Consider the following 19,987-nt stretch of genomic DNA (forward strand, 5'->3'; position numbering starts at 1 on the left):
GTGTATATAATCCACTATCCAGATTATTACAACCAGCTTATTATATACGTCTTCTCACCCGTTAAATGATATAATTATTTTCAGGCCATCAAAATGGAAATTTTGAAACAAATTGAAGTTCCGATTCTGTCAATCTTCTGAAATATTGTATGTATATTAGTTCACAATCGTAGGCAACCATTACATAAACCTAATCTTTCTTCTCCTTCTTCAAGAAACTGAATCATTACAATGCAAAGAATTCATATTCACACCAAAAGATATGTCACATTTTAGTATTCAACAGTTCAAACTATTTCACTTACAACACCAAGCTCAACCTATATTCAGCACCTTTATTTACAGAATATTATACAATCTACAGCTTTCACTATACTTGACTCATTACAGAACACTTATACAAGTAGAAAAACCTAATCATCAACAAAGAATTTTCATTGTAGAGCCTAATCTAACCTGATCTCATAATAGCCACAATTTACTTCCTAAACTCAACTCCCTACTCGGGTGAAATTAAAGGGAAAAAAATGGTTCAGAATGAAAAAACCAACTATAATTAACTCTCATGGCTTGCATACCTGAAGCTGCCCTTCTCAAACTTCTACGCTATTTACATCGTTTTCTATGAGATCACCTGAAATACAGGATACATCTCGGGACCTACAGAGGAAAATGAGCATTTTGGCACGAACCTGCTTCAACGGAGTTAGCAAACTGGCTTCAAGTCTCAGGAACTTCACAGAAAAAAGGTGTAATATACATATGCAGAACAAAGTTTCTTCTGTTATTGCCTTCACGTGGGAGTTGCCGTATGATAGAATAGTCTTTGTCAGCGATTGGTTGCAGTCCAGGAGTATCCATGCATTATTTTCCGTACCTACTGGTTGTTAGCCATCATTCCTGCAAATGAATGAACGTCAGTACATGTGCATGGGTCGAGTAAGTATCACCGAAATATGTATACAAGCACACCATCGAATTCCTGTCTTTTTTCATGCATTTCCAGAGGAGTTGAAAGCTTTTGCATAACAAATCTACAAAGGAATGGGGTCCTAAACAGATGTTTACTTCAATATAAAGGGCTACAAATCAATCTATACAAAGTAGAAAAGCTTCACGAAGGAAGAAGACATTTCATTTGATATAACTAATGTTTAAGATGCAAAGGAAGAAAGTCCATTTATTTGATAAAGAGGCAGGAAGTTACCACAAAAGGGAAGAGTAGATGTTTTTCGGATGAGCTGCTAAATCATCCAGCAGCAACAGTGGGAATCGGCTGTCAGACATCTGACTGGCCAAAACTCCGTCCTCTGCTACCAACAGAGGAATCCGTTAGATATCCAAATAACTTAGGCCCTTTATCCCGGAAACAAGTTAACTAAACCATCAGTCTGGACCTCAAATGACGCCGCTGCACGGTAAACAACGTCCTAATCAACCTGACTCAAAGAAGCGTGCCACTGCTGAATAAAGTTGTCCTTCTTCAAACGGTTTCGATACATAATCATCCATCCCGCACTTCATGCACTCTTCATTTGTTGCTTGAATTACATCTGCTGTCATTGCTAATATTGGGGTGTGCCAATGAGCCACTTTAGTAGACATGCTGGGAAGTAACTCACCAGAATCGACTTTTTCGTTGTATATGTTTTCTAGACTGCGTATTTGTCTTGTCGCGTCAAACCTGATGCGGAGATAGAGATCATCAAAGATGTGCTCGTGAATTAGGTGATCAAATATTTACAGACTCGCTTTGGTGTTGGCAAAAAAGGATTCCTTTATTTTATTTTATTTTTTTTTGGGGGGGGGGGGGGGGGAGTAAACATGAAAATGTTAAAGTTAAAGTACATTGTATGATCAAGACCTCTTCCAGAAAATGTTACAGATAAAAAGCATATGGAAATCTAGTTACAAATTAACCCAATCGAACCATTAAACTCATTCCCCACTGAAACTAGAGCTAGTCCATTCAACTACCAACTTATCTATCTCAGCCATACAAGGACGCAGAAAATCCTGTGCGCTTCTCAGTTCTCACACAATGTTGGTGTCCTCCAAGGCTCCAAGTAGGCTAATTATAAGCATTTCTTTAAGCTAACACAAGGCAAACCCCCCACCCCAATATGTTCTTCACCTACACACTCAGCATCTGCATAACTTCGCAAGAAGGAAGAATTAGAGACAGATTAAGTTACTTACCCATCCATTTCAGGCATTTGGAGGTCCATAAAACAAGCATCAAACTTGTGTGGTGGATTAAGATGTGCTAGAGCAGCCTTTCCACTGTCTACACAGGTCACTATCGCCCCGTACTTCTTTAGAGCACCTTCTGCCACTCTTCTGTTTACAGCATTATCGTCTACCACCAATATATGCTTGCCCGTCAGCAGACTTCCAAGAGTTGAAGGTTTTCCTCGGGTTACTTGCTTCTTATTTTGGTAGCCAATGGCTTCTTGAAAGCATGTTATCAACCCACTCAATCGCACAGGCTTTGCTAACACGTGATCCACAATTCCAGCTGATTTGAGCTCATCTCTCTCCATAGTGCTCATACATAACAGACAAATTTTTGGATGCTTTCCCAAAGCAGTAGTTGAGCCATTTGGTCTGAGCTCTTTCAACATATTACAAAGTGTAAGAGAAGTTTCCTTATCCCAACTATCGTTGTCAACAAAAACCACAGCTAAATGTCCCAATGCACTGCAAAACAAGCAAAAATTCAACTGAATGAATCAATAATGCCAACAGCATTAAATAACAGCACGTTGAAGATCTACATCACTCATTTAATCAGTTATGTTACAGACCAAAAACAAAAATGAAAATGCTCACTTTCAATGACTTAAAACTTTTAGATGCAAGCAGTTCATACAATTCAAATGGTTCCAAGTAAGCAGAAGTCCTAGGTTCGAGTCTTTCACTCATCAACAAAAAACTTCTACACGCTTGGCTCAAGCCCGTACATCAGGGGTTGTCTTGCAGATTTGAAATAACTAAATAAACATATCGACTCTCTGATAGCTTAAGCATTTAGTCTAGGGAATTCACATAATTCAACAAGTTTCAAGTTGGACATCTTGCAGGTTATTTGACCTGAATTATGTTACAGATACTTTAGTATAATATACCCTATGTGCCTAACTTTCCAGAATAAGTAATCGGAGGTAAAAGAAACTCAAGATGGGTAGTGACAATGTTGTGATGCAGTAAAGACTATTTACCCATTCTTTAAAAGGTAAAAAATTTCGACACCATATTAACTGAAATGCATGGATCGAATTTAGAAAGACATGTTAAGCAGAAGTTCTACTTTCTATCTACTTATGCATCTGATACTTCAGACCTCTATCAATTTTGCCTCTTATTACCTAGTATTAGAGTAACTAGAGAGATATGAGCATGCCGAACGCATCGTTGAAGTTATGTTGACGCATATTCCCAGTCTCTGCAGATGGTATCTTGTGACCTCTGCTCGAATGCTTTTATCATCAATTACCAATGCTCTTAAACCACGAAACTCTGAAACAGCTGGATCGTACTGTTGCCATTTACGTTCTAATGAACCTTCTTCTCCTCTTGCAAAGGCAGCAGTGAATGAAAATGTACTCCCTGTGCCAGGTTCACTGAAAAAACCGATTTCTCCCCCCATGAGGTCCACCAAACGCTTGCTAATGCTCAATCCTATACCTGTTCCACCATATGTTCGAGATGTTGAACTGTCAGCCTGCATAAAAGGTGTGAAAATAAGGTCTTGTGCTTTAACAGGAATTCCCACGCCAGTATCTTCTATGGTCACTAACAACTTGATCTTTCCCACTTCTTCCTCTGTGCTGCTTAGCCTATCAAACTTTTGCCAACTTTGCCATCTGTCAACTACAGGAAACCCACTTAAGGTATTCCAAGATGCATTTGACCTTTCTTGAACAATGGTTAAGCTTTGTTTCAAGACTTCATCCGTCACATCATGAGGGTTGCTCACTTCATCAGCTAAATGTACCGTGACAAATATGTGCCCTTTGTCATTTGTGAACTGCAATATGAACAAGTAAGATCTTAGTGAAGTAAAAGTGATGAAACGAACAAGAACAACTACTACTACGCCTCAGTCACAAACAAAGTTGGGGTCGGCAATATAAATCCTCATTTCTTTCATTAAGCTCAACTCATATCAGTTAATGAACTTTAAAATCAGAAAATATTCACTTATATCACTGGTGAACTTGAATTATCTCCTGCAATGAATAGATATTAAACATAAATGCAAAAACTGATGATTTTTGAATGTTTAGCACATTAATATTTTTAACCTTTTAAATGTATGGAAAAATTTTATATACTTGGGGTGTGTTTGGTATGAAGGAAAATGTTTTCATGGAAAATGAGTGGTTTTATCAGTTATTTTCCCTTGGTTGGTTGGTGAGCGGAAAATATTTTCTAGTGTTTGGTTAGAGAGTATAAAATATTTTTCTATGCTACTCTCCTCAATCCACCTTCCCCAACATCCTCATGTTGCATGCCCCCCCCCCCCCAGCGGACTCTATTTTATTCAAGAATTTAATTATTCTTTTCAAAATTTACACAAACCCAAAGGAACAAATGTGTTACTTTACTTTTTCACATAAGAACAACATTGAAATTTGAGCTCGAGAACCAAAAAGAAAATGCTTTTGTTTGGTTGAAAAAGAAAGTATCATTTCTACAACATGAAAAGAAAGTATTCGTTTTGTTGAAATGAAAGAAAATACTTTACATCATGAAAAGAAAGTACTCGTTTTGTTAAAATGAAAGAAAATATTTTTTCTACATCAGGAAAAGAAAATACTTAGTTTGTTGAAATGAAAAAAATACTTTTTTACATCATGAAAAGAAAGTATTCGTTTTGTTGAAAAAAAAGAAAATACTTTTCTACATCGTGAAAAGAAAGTACTCCTTTTGTTAAAATGAAAGAAAATATTTTTTCGACATTAGGAAAAGAAAATACTTAGTTTGTTGAAATAAAAAAAAATACTTTTTCTACATCATGAAAAGAGAGTACTCGTTTTGTTGAAATGAAAGAAAATACTTTTCTACAACCATGAAAAGAAAGTACTCATTTTGTTGAAAAAAAGTATTTTTTTCTATTTCAAGAAAAGAAAATACTCTTTTTGTTAAAATAAAAGAAAATATTTTTTCGACATCATGAAAAAAAGTACTCTTTTTGTTAAAATGAAAGAAAATACTTTTTCTACATCATTAAAAGAATATACTCATTATGTTAGAAATTAAAAAAAGTACTCTATTTACAACATGAAAAGAAAGCACTCTTAATAATATTTGTATTTAGGGTGGATGGTGGGCGAGGTTAGAGTGGGTGGGGTGTGGTGGGGGGTAGGGGTAGGGGTTGGGGTGGGTGGGGTTGCACATGTATTGGGGGTGAGATGGATGGGGTGGGTGGGGTTTGTGGGGATGGGGAATAGGGCGGATAATGTTGAAAAAGAGTATTGAAAAATATTTTTCGTTCTTTTGATAGGGAAAACATTTTCCTCCAATTGGAGGAAAATATTTTCCAAAATATTTTAGCCAACCATACATTAGAAAATTGGAAAACATTTTCTGGAAAATATTTTCCTTCATACCAAACACACCCTTATACTAAGTTATTTTAAAATTATTTGTTAAAATACATCTATACAATCATCCAAAAATGTTATTAACTGATAATTTCAACATGTTGGCTTTAGCATTCTAGTTTATATATTATTTGAGAAATGTTAATTGGGCATTTTATGGATGGTCATTTTCAGATTCAACAAGCATTTTAAGTGGCACATAATAAATAACGTGATCTTCTGCTTCCATTATCAAACAAGTATGACATCTAATCATTTAAAGCATTCAATATAGGTACTGAATTGGTGGATTATCAAACAGCCCCTAATCTTTCTTGTAGAATCAATATCAGAAAAGGTGAACCAACCTTAATTGAGTTTCCAACTAGATTTGTAATTATCTGCCGGAACCGTCCTGGATCTCCGATAACAACTTCTGGGACTAGATCAGAAACATAAACAGCCAACTGTTTCCACGAAAATAACACAAAAACACAATGCATCAAGAATTAGCTAGAGCAATGACAGTAAGAAAACACACACACACACAGAGGGGATCGAAAAGAGTATGTGTTATGATATTGTACCTCAATCCCTTTTTTATGAGATCTTCCTGAGAAGAGTGATGAAACATTATCAAGTACAGCACGGAGATCAAAAGGAACAGCCTCCAGCTCAAGCCTTCCTGATTCAATCTTAGCCTGATCAAGAACCTCATTAATCAACGATATCAAATCTTTCCCACTAGCATGAGCGGTTTGTGCATAATCCAGTTGCGTAGGGTCAAGGTTTGTGTCCATGAGCATTTGAAGCATGCCTGTACAAATTGAAGAACTTATTATCAATATCTGAGCATATATGTAACTAGAATATCCCTTTTCCAGCTCCCTTTCTGTTAATTAAGTTCAAAGTTGTAAAATTAAAGCATGTTAATTACCTAAAACACCATTCATTGGAGTCCTGATTTCATGAGAAACCGTTGCAAGAAACTGTAAAATGAAGGAAGGAGGTGAGTAGAAAAGAAAGGGTATTCAGAAGATGAAAAAAAGAAATGGATCTATTTTAAGAGGATAGGAAATTACTTCAGAACTATGTTATCATGCAACGAGTGAATGCAATGACATGACACCAAGAAAGTAAAACATAATCTGATTCATTAGGTAGATCAAACCTGAGATTTTGCTATATCGGCAGCCTCAGCACGATGTTTGAGTTCCATCATTTCCTGATACTGACCCTCAACTTCAACAATTCGGTTGATGGCAGCATGGAAGATGTGACCAACAAGCAGAGTGATAACGAGGACGCCAACAGATGCAGCTATTGCTGTCCAGGGTGGAGAAGGTTTCTGCTTGAACCTGTGATAAAAGTAAAGATAATTTTAAACTGGTAACACATTCATGGCGTTAAAGTTTACGTATAAGTGGACACTACAATTATGCGACCTGCAATGCATCTCGTGCTTCCTTGCTGGATCCCCAAAATCAAGGTTGCTAACATGCAGTAATCCCGTGTCGTTCTCATCCATGCCATACATTTGAATTGGAGCGAACTTGTTAGTTGTATCATAAACATTTACCACAATAGTTTGCTTGCTTGCAAGCTGATGCAGAAGCTTTTCGACTAATGATGGAACATCGTAGGAAGCACCAATGTACCTTTTCAAAGCAAAAGCAAAATGATTGAGAATTTAGGGATAAAAGACTTGAACACCACAAGGACAACATCAAGTGCTGTACTAGTAAATCCCAACTTTCTGGTGTGGAACTTACCCAACAGTAGCATTGATGCGTTGCACTGGGGTAGCATAAGGAGGGAGATGAGTATTATAGACCGCAAATGTAAGAACAACACCAAGGTGATTGGATTTCAATAGCTTAAAGGGTGACGTCAAAACCCCCTTGCCAGAAGCCCTTGCTCGCAAAATGTTCTCACGGTCTTCCTATAAACAACAACAATATACTAGCCTCAAGAAATAGCCAGGTTAACATAAGCACATAAGGAAGTTGCCTACAACTTGCAGATTGAGAATATAGGCTTATACACACAGACCAGAAAACGCGGAATTATTGATACTTACACATGAACTTCACAAGAAGACAAAGGCAACATGTTCAAATGGAGATATTGATTTAGGGAAAATCTCAAACAGGACATCATTGATGCCTAAACAGTTACACCTTTGATCAATGACATCAAGTTTGTCCAAAAGCATCACTACTAGAAATTTTCCCTTTTCCACCGAGGATGGCAATGGGCTGGACTAGGTGGGAAAATCCATTGAGGGCAAGGTGGGGCCCATAATTTTGTCAATTCATTGTTTTTTGACTTTTGGCATGACTATTTGCTTCCTTAAACCTACCGAGGACATGACTTTGCTCCAACTTACCGAGGACATGACCATCGATAGAAAGGTGTGGAGGTCAAGAATTAGGATAGTGGGTTGATAGACAGTCTAGAGTTTAGCCTTGTCTTACCAGACACCAGTAGTAGTAGTAGTAGTAGTACTAGTCGGGCATTTTCCTATTCCTAGTACCTTGTTTTTATACGGTGTGTTATTATTTTCAGTAGGATTGGCACTTTTCTTGTATTTCGTATCCCTGGATCTCTGTTATTACTCGTATTATTTGCTTCCATTGTCTTATTACCTTGTTGTTGCTATTGTTTCTTGATTACTTCATTTTTACTGTTCTTGGGCCGGGGGTTGTTCGGAAACAGCCTTTCTACCTTCATAAGGTAGGGGTAAGGTCTGCGTATACACTACCTTCCCCAAACCCCACTTATGGGATTTCACTAGGTTTGTTGTTGTAATAGTTGATGTTAAATAGTTTTTATTTAATAGAGTAAACTTTTACTTTCCTCCAAAGGATAGATGAATACAAGTAAAGGAAAAACAATATTATATGGTGGAAATATTACAAAAAGGTATAGTGAAAAACATATAATAAAAGAATTGGATTTTTTCTTGGGGGGGGGGGGGGGGGGGTTAAGCATTAAGAAAATTAATGAAAAACATTAAAATGGCAAAAGGAGAAGAAAATCTAGTACAACGGGGCATCGAAGGACGGGGTGATTGGTAGCAGGTGAAGCTTTCACCATCCAAAACCGCCCTCACCCATTGTCATCCGTATTTATAACCCGCATACCGGAATAATCTATCTAAGCCAGTTTTACTACTAGAGTATGATATTCCATAAACTAGTAAAAGAGGAAGAAGAATTTTTAACTAAGAATGCACACCTTTCCTGACATCATATCAATCGAGACGATATGGGAAACTGTTTGTTGTGAAAATATGACAGGTGCATATTCATCTTGATCAGGAGCAGGATCCAAGTTTGCAGGGATATAATCTTGCGCTAAAGTTTGGTCCTCGGATTCCATTTTCTTGATTGTCCACCCATGCAGCTTCTCAAACTCTTCTCTCTCTGAGTGACGAACCCTTAAAGCATAGGCAACACCACTTGTAAGTGGCCTCTCAAAAGCTGTTCTCTCGGTATATTCTTCAAAAGTTTTCTGTAGAACACAAGAACATAATATCATAGTTACTTTCAAAGTCCAAAGACAAACTCATACACTCTTTCAACTGCCCACTTTATCATGCTTTAACCTTTTCTCATTTTGTCATTTTTTGGCGGTGGGAGAGGGGGTGGTACAGAAACTTTGTCTAAATGATAGTTTCTGTTGATTTATTTCATATATAAAAACTGCAAGTTGCAGTTCCTAGTATAACTATTCCAGTTCACTCATTTAGCACGAGTTCTCTGATCGGATAAAGAGCATACCATATTGCTACAAAAAAGCCTAAGCCTGCTCCCGCCGAAGAGGGAAGGGGGCAAGGAAGAACACATATGATAAGAGTCAAAGCTAAATGAAAGATATAATCATACCTGGTCTATCGCAGAAGGTTGCTTTCCGTGGTGAAATGTGGAAACAAGAATAGCCAATGCATGAACATGGTTCATGCTTACGTTGAACTGGTCCTGCAACATTCGCGCTCGTTCGTCACACATGCTTGCCAGTGTTTCTTTCCTTCTCAATGCAATGTCTGCATTCATGTACCAATACAACCAGATGGCACTGATCACCCCAGCAGAGACAAAGATAACAAGAAGCTTTTTCCTCCACTTCCCACCAGTTCGAGAGGAAATCCGAGCTTGCTGCTGCTGCAACTGCTGTAGCGGATGAAGTTGTTGAGACAGTGGTTGCTGCTGAACGAAGCTGTGCTGTTGATTTTCCCCACATTTTGTACACAACTGAAGCATCTTCCAGCTGACCACAATCCCGAGAAGGACCCACCAGCATAGTTTTGTGAAACAGAAGGCAATACTATTACAATGATCTGGGTTATGATTCCCAACTTCTCTTATTTGTGATGCTTTCTGATATAAATGAACCACATAAAAACGGGGTGAGCGATCTAGATAATCACAGGGTTTACCAATCCAGCAAGCACTTCTTGAGGTTTAATATTCTCATTATTCAGACCACATGTTGAATACGCAAATTATTTACATGGAGAGGACAATTGACACATTAGAACAAAAGCATGTTGGAACTTCTTGCCATATACACATTAGTAGTAGTTAGAGTGCACGTGTACGTACAAATATGTGTACTAAAATCCGGATAATTCCAATCAGCAAGTCAGCCTTTAAATGATACAACTACTTCCTGGCCATAAAGTCCAATGTACAGAGAAGTAAGAATATACAGAGCCCCAATTAAGTAAACTATTAGTTTGTGCAAAGACTTCATGAACATAACCAACTAAATCGAGATGGAATTTTCCTCAACCGCAAGGCAAAGATTTTAAAGATCAATTTCTAATCACTCATAAGGGCTCACCTTTTGAAAGAACTGAGGGTCTGCTGAGACTAGTGAAGATAAACGATGCAAAACAAATGGCAACGACTTGTCATCTAGTGAAATGTCACTATTTCTCAGTGCATCCTCATCTGGAACTGGGCACTGGCCTTTTGCTTGAAAGTTCTCTACGGCCATCTCATATTGCTGCTCGTACTTCAGATTCTCTGAACCTAGCACCTTGAGAAGGCAAGTAATGGTAGTACTCATAGGCATTTCCTGCCCAGGACCTTTTGAGCATTTCAAGGATGAAATCTACACAGTTAAGATCACTGAGGTCAATTATATAAACAGAGATATCTAATCGTTAAGCATAAGAAAGGGAACAGCATGAAAAGATGACCTCTTTTTTTCTTTTCCCTTCAACAACTATTTTCTTTTTGATAATTCAGAAATCAAATATTAGAAAAGTCTCTAAGGTAGTACCGAAAAAAAGGAGCAGTAAAAGTGACATTCAAGTAATACAACACGTCAAGCCATGCTTATCATGTTATTCCAGAACTTCAGGTTACATTTCTAAAGCTGCCATCCAAAGTAGAAAGCAATAGCTATATTTCCTATGGCAAAACTCCCTTCATTAATTTTGCCCATCTCTTTTCTACTCACTCATCTCTTCTCCCTTTTCCCCAGCCAAGCCTGAAACGTTTGTTTTGTATATGATGTTAAATTTACAGGAGCTAAGGTGAGTGCGCTTATGAGTTCCAAATTTACTCTACAAACTAGCTAACTTTAATGAACTAGAGGAAGTTCTCAAAGATACCTTCTGAAGGTGTTTAAAGTATTTGATTTTTCTAATCAAGATGTTAAGTGAGGGATATTTATTTTGAATTTTAATTTCTGCCGACAATTTTTTGTTACATGTTGGAATAAGCAAACAATCGGTGGCTTCAGAAGGCAATGCAATGCAACAAATTTTGGTAGGTCATTAGAGACATGTTATTACCTAAGACCTAATTTTGGTTTTTCACCTTTTAAGGAAATCGCAATTCCAAACTGCTTTCCCATTTGCAAAAATGAGAATATAACCATAAGAGCCACACCATTACACATTAGCAATGTAGGAGGGGCAAATTCCAGCTGCATATTGATTTACGGAAGGAAGCTTTCTTCAATGATTGGAATGCCTATAATTGGAGTAAATCTTTTACGAAGTATCAAACACTTCCAACCAAGTTCAAACATTCACCTTGCCTATCTGATCTACAGGGTGCTAACTGAAAAATGAAAATAAGTGAAATTTCAATGAATAAAAGTGAGTGTGTCTACTTAACTCCATGCAAACAGTAACAAACAAAAGGCAAGAAGAAGGAACAAATTGACGGAAGGGAAATGCTGGATGCCCACATCCACGATTATACCGGGAGAACTTAGGAACTCTTTTCCCAATTTGAAACCAGCACCTTAACAAATACCAGCACCTTAATAAATATGAATAGCTTGCGGGTTTCCTTAAAATGCCATAAGGTTTCACTCAGATGAAAGACTCTCAGCAGTTAAGATCAAACACGGAAAGTCTGCAACTTAACCCCATATAGCTAAATTTTTTTAAATGTAATTGAATTAGCTCTCACTACATCTGCAATCTTCTAAATTTTCCTTCTCCTTGCAGAAAATTTTACTAGTTGTGACAGAACAGAATATAAACATAGCAGCAACTATTCAAATGTCAAAAGAAAAGGACATCAAAAGCATTCAAAGTAACTGCAGGATACCTGATCTTTTTCAAAGAATAAGGTAGCTAAAGCTTGAATTTGCTGCTTGGTGACATTGAAATGTTCTAGAAGAAAATAAGATTTATCTTCATTTGGTTCTGAAATCTCCTGCTTCCAACTATAAACCACACCATTTAAGCTAATAACCAACCAAACAAATCCAATTCCAAAGAAAATGAGCCACAAAAACAAAAGCTTTCTTTGCCAACTCCACCCACAATTTGGTCCTTGCAAAGACTCTTTGGCTTTCTTCAGCCTAAAACTTGAAGAGAAGCTTCCATTCATTCCCAACAATTTGCAATTTATTGACATCTTTAATAAAATCCACCTACATATCTTCAGAAAATGCCTTGACAGCTTAAGAGCAAAGCCACTTAAAGCAGAAAAGCTCATTAAAAGTCAATGACCCTTTCAAGAACAACCCTTTATCTTCAATAATTGACCTGAATTTCAGTCAATTCTCTACAAACACAGCTCATAATTTCAAGAAAAAAAGCTGAAACTTATTGTTTTCAAGACTCTTCTGTAAACCCCACCTCTGAAATTGGCTAAAAACAGATTCTTGAACATAAAAAGATTGAATTTTCTCACTCAAGAAGCAATAAAATCCCATCAAAAGCTAAAGACAGCAAGTGGTTAAAAAACCCAGATGTTATTTTGGCAAAGCTGTAATGAAATCACTGAATGGAACAGAAAAAAGAAGTTTTTTTTTCTTTTCTATATTCAGTTCCCTCTGAATTCTTTCCTATATCAAGCTCCTATTTTCACCCAACAGTAGCACAGTAGAGCAGCAAACAGAAAAAGCAAAAGAAGCTATCAAGATCAAAACTTTTTGCCAGAAAATCTCATAATGGATAGAAATGAGGTAAATCCCAGTTGTGTTTCACTGCAAACACAACTGGAATGAATGATCAGTTTGTTTGTGGGATAAAAAGAAAGTACCTTTATTTTCTAAAAACAACCTCTCTCTCCCCTCTCTCTCTCTCTCCTGAGTTTTTGGTGTTTGAGTATATGCTGTTGAGGTTGGAGTACATCATTATCTCATCATCCAAGTGGGGAAGGTTGAGAAAAAAAACATACAAAAGCAAAAGAAAAAAATCAAAATCATCACATATTTATCATTTGCACCAAATTTAATCATAAAATTAAGCATTTCTTCAGATGTTACACTTTACAATACAAATTTGTTACATCATTTCTTGTCTAATAATATCTTTGCCTCTATAAGGATTGAAAATGACTCAGCCATTTACTGTGTTTTATGATGCTTCATTTGTTCACTATCACTTTTCAGTTATAATAATATAATGTAACCATAACTACAGTTACTTATTTTAAAATATGGAAAGATGTTGTTTTTTTCATAATAAACTAAAACTAAAATTGTGCCATATAAAATGAGAGAAAGGAATACTAGTTAAGATGGAGCTATAATATTAAGTACGGTCCAACTAATCCAGTAAATTTTGCTTAAATTTTATTTGTGTATTTGTGCTATTTGTAAAAGTAAATCTCTTTTTTTTTATTAGAAAATTTATTATATGAATCTAATAACTAACCTACATTAAATTTGAGGATAAAATCAGAATTCATAAATTTTTAATTTTACATCCGTAGTTACTACCAATTCTCTAATTACATACTAGGCTAGTAGTAGTAGTAGATATAGAGTGGGAGAGGGAAAAACAAAAGAAAAGAAGAAAGAAAAGAATGGTTGTGGGAAAATGCCAGTTGGTTTTGGTTCAGTTCACATGGAGAAGAGGAAAAGAAAATAGAAAAGAAAAGAAAAACAGAGGTATCTCTGCTTTTGATAATACGGCCTACGACCTAAAGGGAGCTAACTAGGAAAATCGGCGATTAATCGGCGTAAAAAAGTAAGGCTAGGTGCTAAAATGCGCCACTTACTTGACATGCTTATCCTACACTTTATTCTTTGGAAGATAATTGATGATGTGGGCATCCCATTAGTTGTGTAAAGTTGGGGGGCTATACACCTCACTTTTCCCAACCCCAAATATACTATTGTTGTCTATCTAAAATTTAAAAAAAATAAAATAAAATTAAAATGTTAAAATATTAAATGAATTGTATGCTAAATAGTGTTAAATAAAACTAATTAGTTATATTAATATTAAAAGCCATGATTAGTTTGACCATCATTAGACGATTCCTTGTGATATTAATAAATACAAAAATATTGTGCATGGTTTGTCTAATTTGGCTTAGGTGAGTTTTCTCTCCTTGAATTTGAACGAGTCATCTGTAGTAGAAATTATTCAGAATTGTTTATTATAATAGGGTAAGCTAGTTGATGAATATATTCAAATGATTATACCTTTTGATTAACGACAGATTGTGAGTATAAAATTGGATCGAAACCAACAAATTTTGAATATTATCAACACCCATTTGAAAATATAAATTAGAGAAGGATATGACGTCAAAAACTTATCTAGCTAAAATATTTCTTTGGACATATACATAGTGAAAGTGACAAGGAAATTAGAACAATTAACAAAAAGAAACTTAAATACGTGATATTGTGATCAATAAATCAAAGTAAGTATAAATTTTAGAGATAATAGTTCAAATTTTAGTAGAGACAAAAAATACTAATTAATTTTTCTTATCTGTCCAAGCCTCATTATAGAGTTATGTGTTACCCGTAATGATAAGAATAACAATTACCGCATAAAACAATCAAGATAAATACAAATTCGATAAAATATCACAATTATAAATAAAACAATCAACCAAAAGAAGAAAAAAAAAACTCAAAATCCTACAGAAGCATAGTTTCGTACCACTTACCAAAATAAACAATATAAATGGAGCATTGTTTTCTTTTTCTTTTAAAAGAAATGACGAAAATAGATGGGAATTATGATGTAACATCCTAATATCATGACACATTAAAATGGCAATTTGTGTGATTTTTGTCTTTTCTCGTGTTCGCAAAGTCGTCATCAAATGATGATTATAAATGGGCGTTTGGACATAAGATTGTATAATTCCGGGAAAAAGTAAAAAAAAAATTCAAGTGAAAATAGTATTTGAAAGTTAGAGTTGTGTTTGGACATGAATATAGTTTTGAACTATTTTTAAATTTTTGTGAGTGATTTGAAGTGAAAATTTTGAAAAACAGTCTTTTGGAGTTTTTCAAAAATTCGAAAAATTCTTAAATTCATATTCAAGTGAAAATTAAAAATTTCATGGTCAAACGCTGACCGAAAAAAAGTGAAAAACTTTGTATGGCTAGTTAGGTGAATTTTCTCAAGCAACAAGGATGATGAGCGTCTGTTCTATACAGAATTATAAGTTCACAAATAAATAGAAATTACGAAATTATACGTTTATTAATTCATGTGGTATTAGTGAGAGGTTAGAGGTTTGGAGATATACTTTGGAGTCTAAAGGTTTCAAGTTGAGCAGGACTAAAACAAAATGCTTGGAGTGTAAGTTTAGTGGCGTGACTTAGAAAGAGGACGAAGACGTGAGGCTTGATTCACAAGTCATCCCTAGGAGAGAAAGTTTCAAGTACCTTAGGTCTATTATACATGGGAAAGGGGAGATTGACGAGGATGTCATACACCGTATTGGGCGAAATAGATGAAATGGAGGCTCGCTTTCGGTGTTTTGTGTGATAAGAAACTACCACCAAAACTTAAAGGTAAGTTCTATAGAGCAGTGGTTCAACCGACTATACTGTATGGGGTGGAGTGTTGGCCGGTCAAGACATCTCATGTCCAGAAGATGAAGGTGGCGGAGATAAAGATGTTGAGGTGGATGTACGGGCATACCAGGTTAGATAAAATTAAAAATAGAGCTATTTAGGACAAGGTGGGTGTAGCACCTGTGGAGGACAAGATGCGGGAGGCGAGACTTAGATGGTTCGGGCATGTGAAAAAGAGAGACAATGATGCTCCAGTGAGGAGGTGCGAGAGGTTGGCATGAGAGGGTCAACGGAGAAGTAGAGGTAGGCAAAATAAGTATCGGAGAGTGATTAGGCAAGATATGGCATTGCTCTAGCTCACTCATGACCATAGATAGAAATGTGTGGAGGTTGAGAATAAATGTAACAGGTTAGGTGCCTAAGTGTTGTCCTTGTCTGTAGCACTAGCTTTGATACACCACTAGGTGCCTTCTGTTTTTTTTTTTCATGCCCCTAGTCTTCTGTTACTACTTGTTGTTGTCCTGTGTTTCAGTTTTCTAATTGTATTACATTTGGCTAGTTTTGTATTTTTGTTTTGATTGTCATATCTGCTTGCTTGTTATTGCTCCTCCCTTCCCCACTTTTTGAGTTGAGGGTCTATCGGAAACAACCTTTATGCCTTTTTTTAATAGCACTTATAAGGTATGCGTAAGTTCTATCATCCCTAGACCCCAATTGTGGGACTACACTGAGTATGTCATTGTTGTTATTGTTGTTGTAATTACTCCCTCCGGTCCACAATAAGTGACCAATTTACTTTGAGCACACCCATTAAGGAAATACTAAATTCTAGACGAAAATAGTTAGTGTGACTAAACTACCCTTCATTAAATGTTGCATCATAGTTATAGTACCACTTACTCCGAAATTTTTTATTTTGTATCTCATACAACTGACACTAGTTGTATGAGGCAATTTTTTTGTCTCACAAATTTCTGTGGACCCAGAAGTGTAAGATTGGGGTTCACAAATTTGTGAGACAAAAAGGAGCCTCATACAATTAGTATAAGTTGTATGAGACACAAAATAAAACTTCTCCACTTACTCCCCTTCTCAAATGTGAGGAGTAAATGACTTTTTAGGGATAAGTACATAAGGGTAATTTTGATAAATTAAATTGAATTTTGTCTTGATTATATAAATGGACACTTATTTGGACCAAAATAAAAAAGTAAATTGGTCACTTATTGTGGACCGGAGGGAGTATTAAATTTGGGAAAGCTCTTCAAATTTTTTGCGTATCTTTAAAGCTTAATAACTTGTTTGGACATTGTCACATGTCTCATTGATCCTACCCCCCAAACTTACAACATGTTTCATAATGTATCATATTCTATAAATTAAGTTATTTTATTAAATATAATATTTGTATAGATTGTATTTTGCTGCCGTTTCGTGATGTCACGCACCAGCAACATAAAGAATAAACTTACAACATTACAAAAAAAAAAATAGAATACATAAGGTAAGACAAATGATAAAATATGATTATTTAATAATAAAGAAGGACAAGATGAAATGAAAAAATAAAATAAAATAACGAAACGATCATATCAAATTAACTATTATGTAAAATAACACTTTTTAACAATACAATACACTAAAATTTAAGTAACAATCAACATAAATATCTTATTTGAAGTAGCAATACAACGCAATAAGTGAAGTATTATCAACGGAAGCTACGGATTGGTAAGTAGATGTCATTAAGCAACAACCCTTAAATGATTGAAAATACTCAAGCCAAGTTTAGAATATCACTCCATTTCACATGGTAATTGGAAACTTAATAAAGCCAAAATAATTACTGAACTATTATATATTTCTTACGTAAACACGTTAGCTGTGTTAATTTTTGCCACTTGCCAAATCTAAATAGACCAACCAACTAATCAACTCCCTTAATTAACCCTTAATTTCATGATTAAACATTTAAAACATGGAACCATTATCTATATGTCAACATTGGTGAAACAAGAGCATTTTTTCTCTATAGTTCCCCAGACCCTATATATGGAATTACACTGAGTTTGTTATTGTTGTAGTTGTTCACTTATGACTTCAAGTACGGTCCCATTAAGTGGCGGAGCTAAAAGATCGAAAGGGAGTTCATCCGACTCCCTTTGTCAAAAAATTACACTGTATATCTAAGGTAAAAGAAAAAAAAAACCTTTTGACTTCTCCGCATATTTAAGTTTTTATTTATTTTTGACCCCTTTAATGAAATCGTAGCGGAGCTAGGGGATCGGAAGGGAGTTCATTTGACATTCTTTGCCGAAAAATTACACTGTATATATAATATAAAAGAAAAAATCCCTTTGACTTCTTCGCATCTTTAAGTTTTTTTTTTTACCCCTTTAATGAAAATCGTGACTCCGTCGCTGGTTCCGCTCACCTTCATTGAGCTCATTTCTTAACATTTCATTGGAAGATATAAACTTCATTGTTACTTTAGTATAAAGTGGTAAAGTAGTGGTAATACATTTGTTTTATCCTTTTGCTAATCAATGTAGCAATCTATATGTTTTCATTAATGGGCCATGTAAAGCTATTATTCCCTTAGCCTCAAATTTAAAAGATGTTGCTATGCCTATACTTGGACCCACCATTATAGTTATTCTTCCAAGAAAGATTGATACGTTAATTTTATTTTTATTTTTTAAAAAAGGGTTTTAATTGCTTATAGTTTTATAATTTGTAGTGACTTTAATTTTTGCTTATGGTATCATTTGAAGAATATTTTTTTCTATTGATTTTTTCACTTTTTTCGTAATTACTAGAGAATGATAATTTTAGCGTGTAGATTTGGTGAACATGGTGTTTAATATTAGATTTTTTAGTGACATTTTCTTGAATTTATTGATTGGTTTAGATAGTGTTCAGGGACTAATTAATTACAGACCCTACCATGTTAAGGATTTTTTTGGTGTATATACCCCAACCAATCATAAAGTCCACTTGCCGTAATAAGAAATGGTACTAAAACTTGTATTCTAATCAACATGATTATTGTTAGTATTATTATTATATACTACTGGATTATTCTATAAGTGAAGTGAAGTTGCACACAACAAAAACTACTACGAGCAATCTTCTTTCTCTCCTTTTTCTTTTTTAATCGTTACATGGCGAATTTCTTATTTTGAATATTTTTACCTAACAAGTTGAATCTAAGAAATTTAACGTATAATATAATTTTAATTAATTAGATCAGTATTTTTTTTTTATAGGTTACTCTTTAAACTCAACATTAAAGCGCTGGAAAAGAATTGCTATCCTCTTTCTAAAAGGACGGGGTCAAATGATTTAGAAAAAATAAACTTTTTAGATACATTAAATATTGAAGAAAAAGCTTAAGTAACTTAACACGTCAACAAGTAGTTTCACTAAATACAATTATATTTCCAACAAATTAAATAGGAGTATATAATAAATTTTACATCTATTATGTCTGAGACTCTCATGCATCAAGCGATATTGTAATTTTACATTCAATTTAATTACTAATTGTATATAAAACCATACGTTTATAATAATCTGTTGATCCTAACACATTATCCATTCTACTTATCTAATTTCAATTTACATTATTTATTGATCAATCCATCTTGGAAAAGTCATAAACTCATTTATTATTAACCAAATATTTGAAATTTGTACCCGAAGATTTTTTTGACATAACTCCACCCATCCTTTGGACTTAATAAAAGAGATATTAAAATTTAAAAAAAAAAACAAGAAAAAATGGAATCCCAAGTTAGAACATAAAAATAATTCGAAATAAACAACATCCACTCAATGTTGAAATTTCGATTCTTTTATTGTCTTCCCTACAAACCCCTGCCAAAAAATCATTCTAAGGATAAAAAGACACACTACCCTAGCCCCAAATAACTACTAACTGAAATACCAAAACTACCCCTCCTCCCCCGCACACAAAATCCAAATCGTAATTCGTAAAACTTGTCTTCGTTCCCTCCGATTTATTAGATCTCCTCGTTAACCGTGTAACCAAAAACCATGGGGTCCATTACAGCTATATCTGACAAGTTATTTTTTGTTTTCATATTATACTTATACAAATAATACGGAGTATGTATAATATAAAT

General features: G+C 35.0%; 1 protein-coding gene across 1 annotated transcript; it reads right to left on the reverse strand.

Annotated features, from left to right (window-relative positions):
* Nucleotides 1-247: 247 nt before the first annotated feature.
* LOC107779667 (histidine kinase 2-like) lies at nucleotides 248-13,275 on the reverse strand. The gene is made up of 14 exons (XM_075223434.1): nucleotides 12,167-13,275; nucleotides 10,437-10,709; nucleotides 9,479-9,970; nucleotides 8,829-9,104; nucleotides 7,361-7,530; nucleotides 7,034-7,246; nucleotides 6,760-6,946; nucleotides 6,526-6,577; nucleotides 6,176-6,405; nucleotides 5,957-6,055; nucleotides 3,369-4,030; nucleotides 2,200-2,700; nucleotides 1,208-1,684; nucleotides 248-900 (listed from the first exon to the last, which is right to left on the reverse strand). The coding sequence occupies exons 1-13, from the start codon at nucleotides 12,557-12,559 to the stop codon at nucleotides 1,435-1,437; spliced, it is 3,798 nt and encodes a 1,265-aa protein (XP_075079535.1). The 5' UTR covers nucleotides 12,560-13,275; the 3' UTR covers nucleotides 248-900; nucleotides 1,208-1,434.
* Nucleotides 13,276-19,987: the final 6,712 nt, after the last annotated feature.

The sequence above is a fragment of the Nicotiana tabacum genome, chromosome 10 (genome assembly GCF_000715075.1).
Source record: "Nicotiana tabacum cultivar K326 chromosome 10, ASM71507v2, whole genome shotgun sequence".
Taxonomy (NCBI): domain Eukaryota; kingdom Viridiplantae; phylum Streptophyta; class Magnoliopsida; order Solanales; family Solanaceae; genus Nicotiana; species Nicotiana tabacum.

What these genes read in the sequence shown, in the direction of transcription:
- LOC107779667 (XM_075223434.1), bottom strand. Translation starts at nt 12,559, where the DNA reads ATGAGCTTTTCTGCTTTAAGTGGCTTTGCTCTTAAGCTGTCAAGGCAT. An exon ending in TATTCTTTGAAAAAGATCAG is followed by an intron (nt 10,710 to 12,166) that starts GTATCCTGCAGT and finishes TTAACTGTGTAG; the next exon opens with ATTTCATCCTTGAAATGCTC. An exon ending in CTCATAAAAAAGGGATTGAG is followed by an intron (nt 6,056 to 6,175) that starts GTACAATATCAT and finishes TCGTGGAAACAG; the next exon opens with TTGGCTGTTTATGTTTCTGA.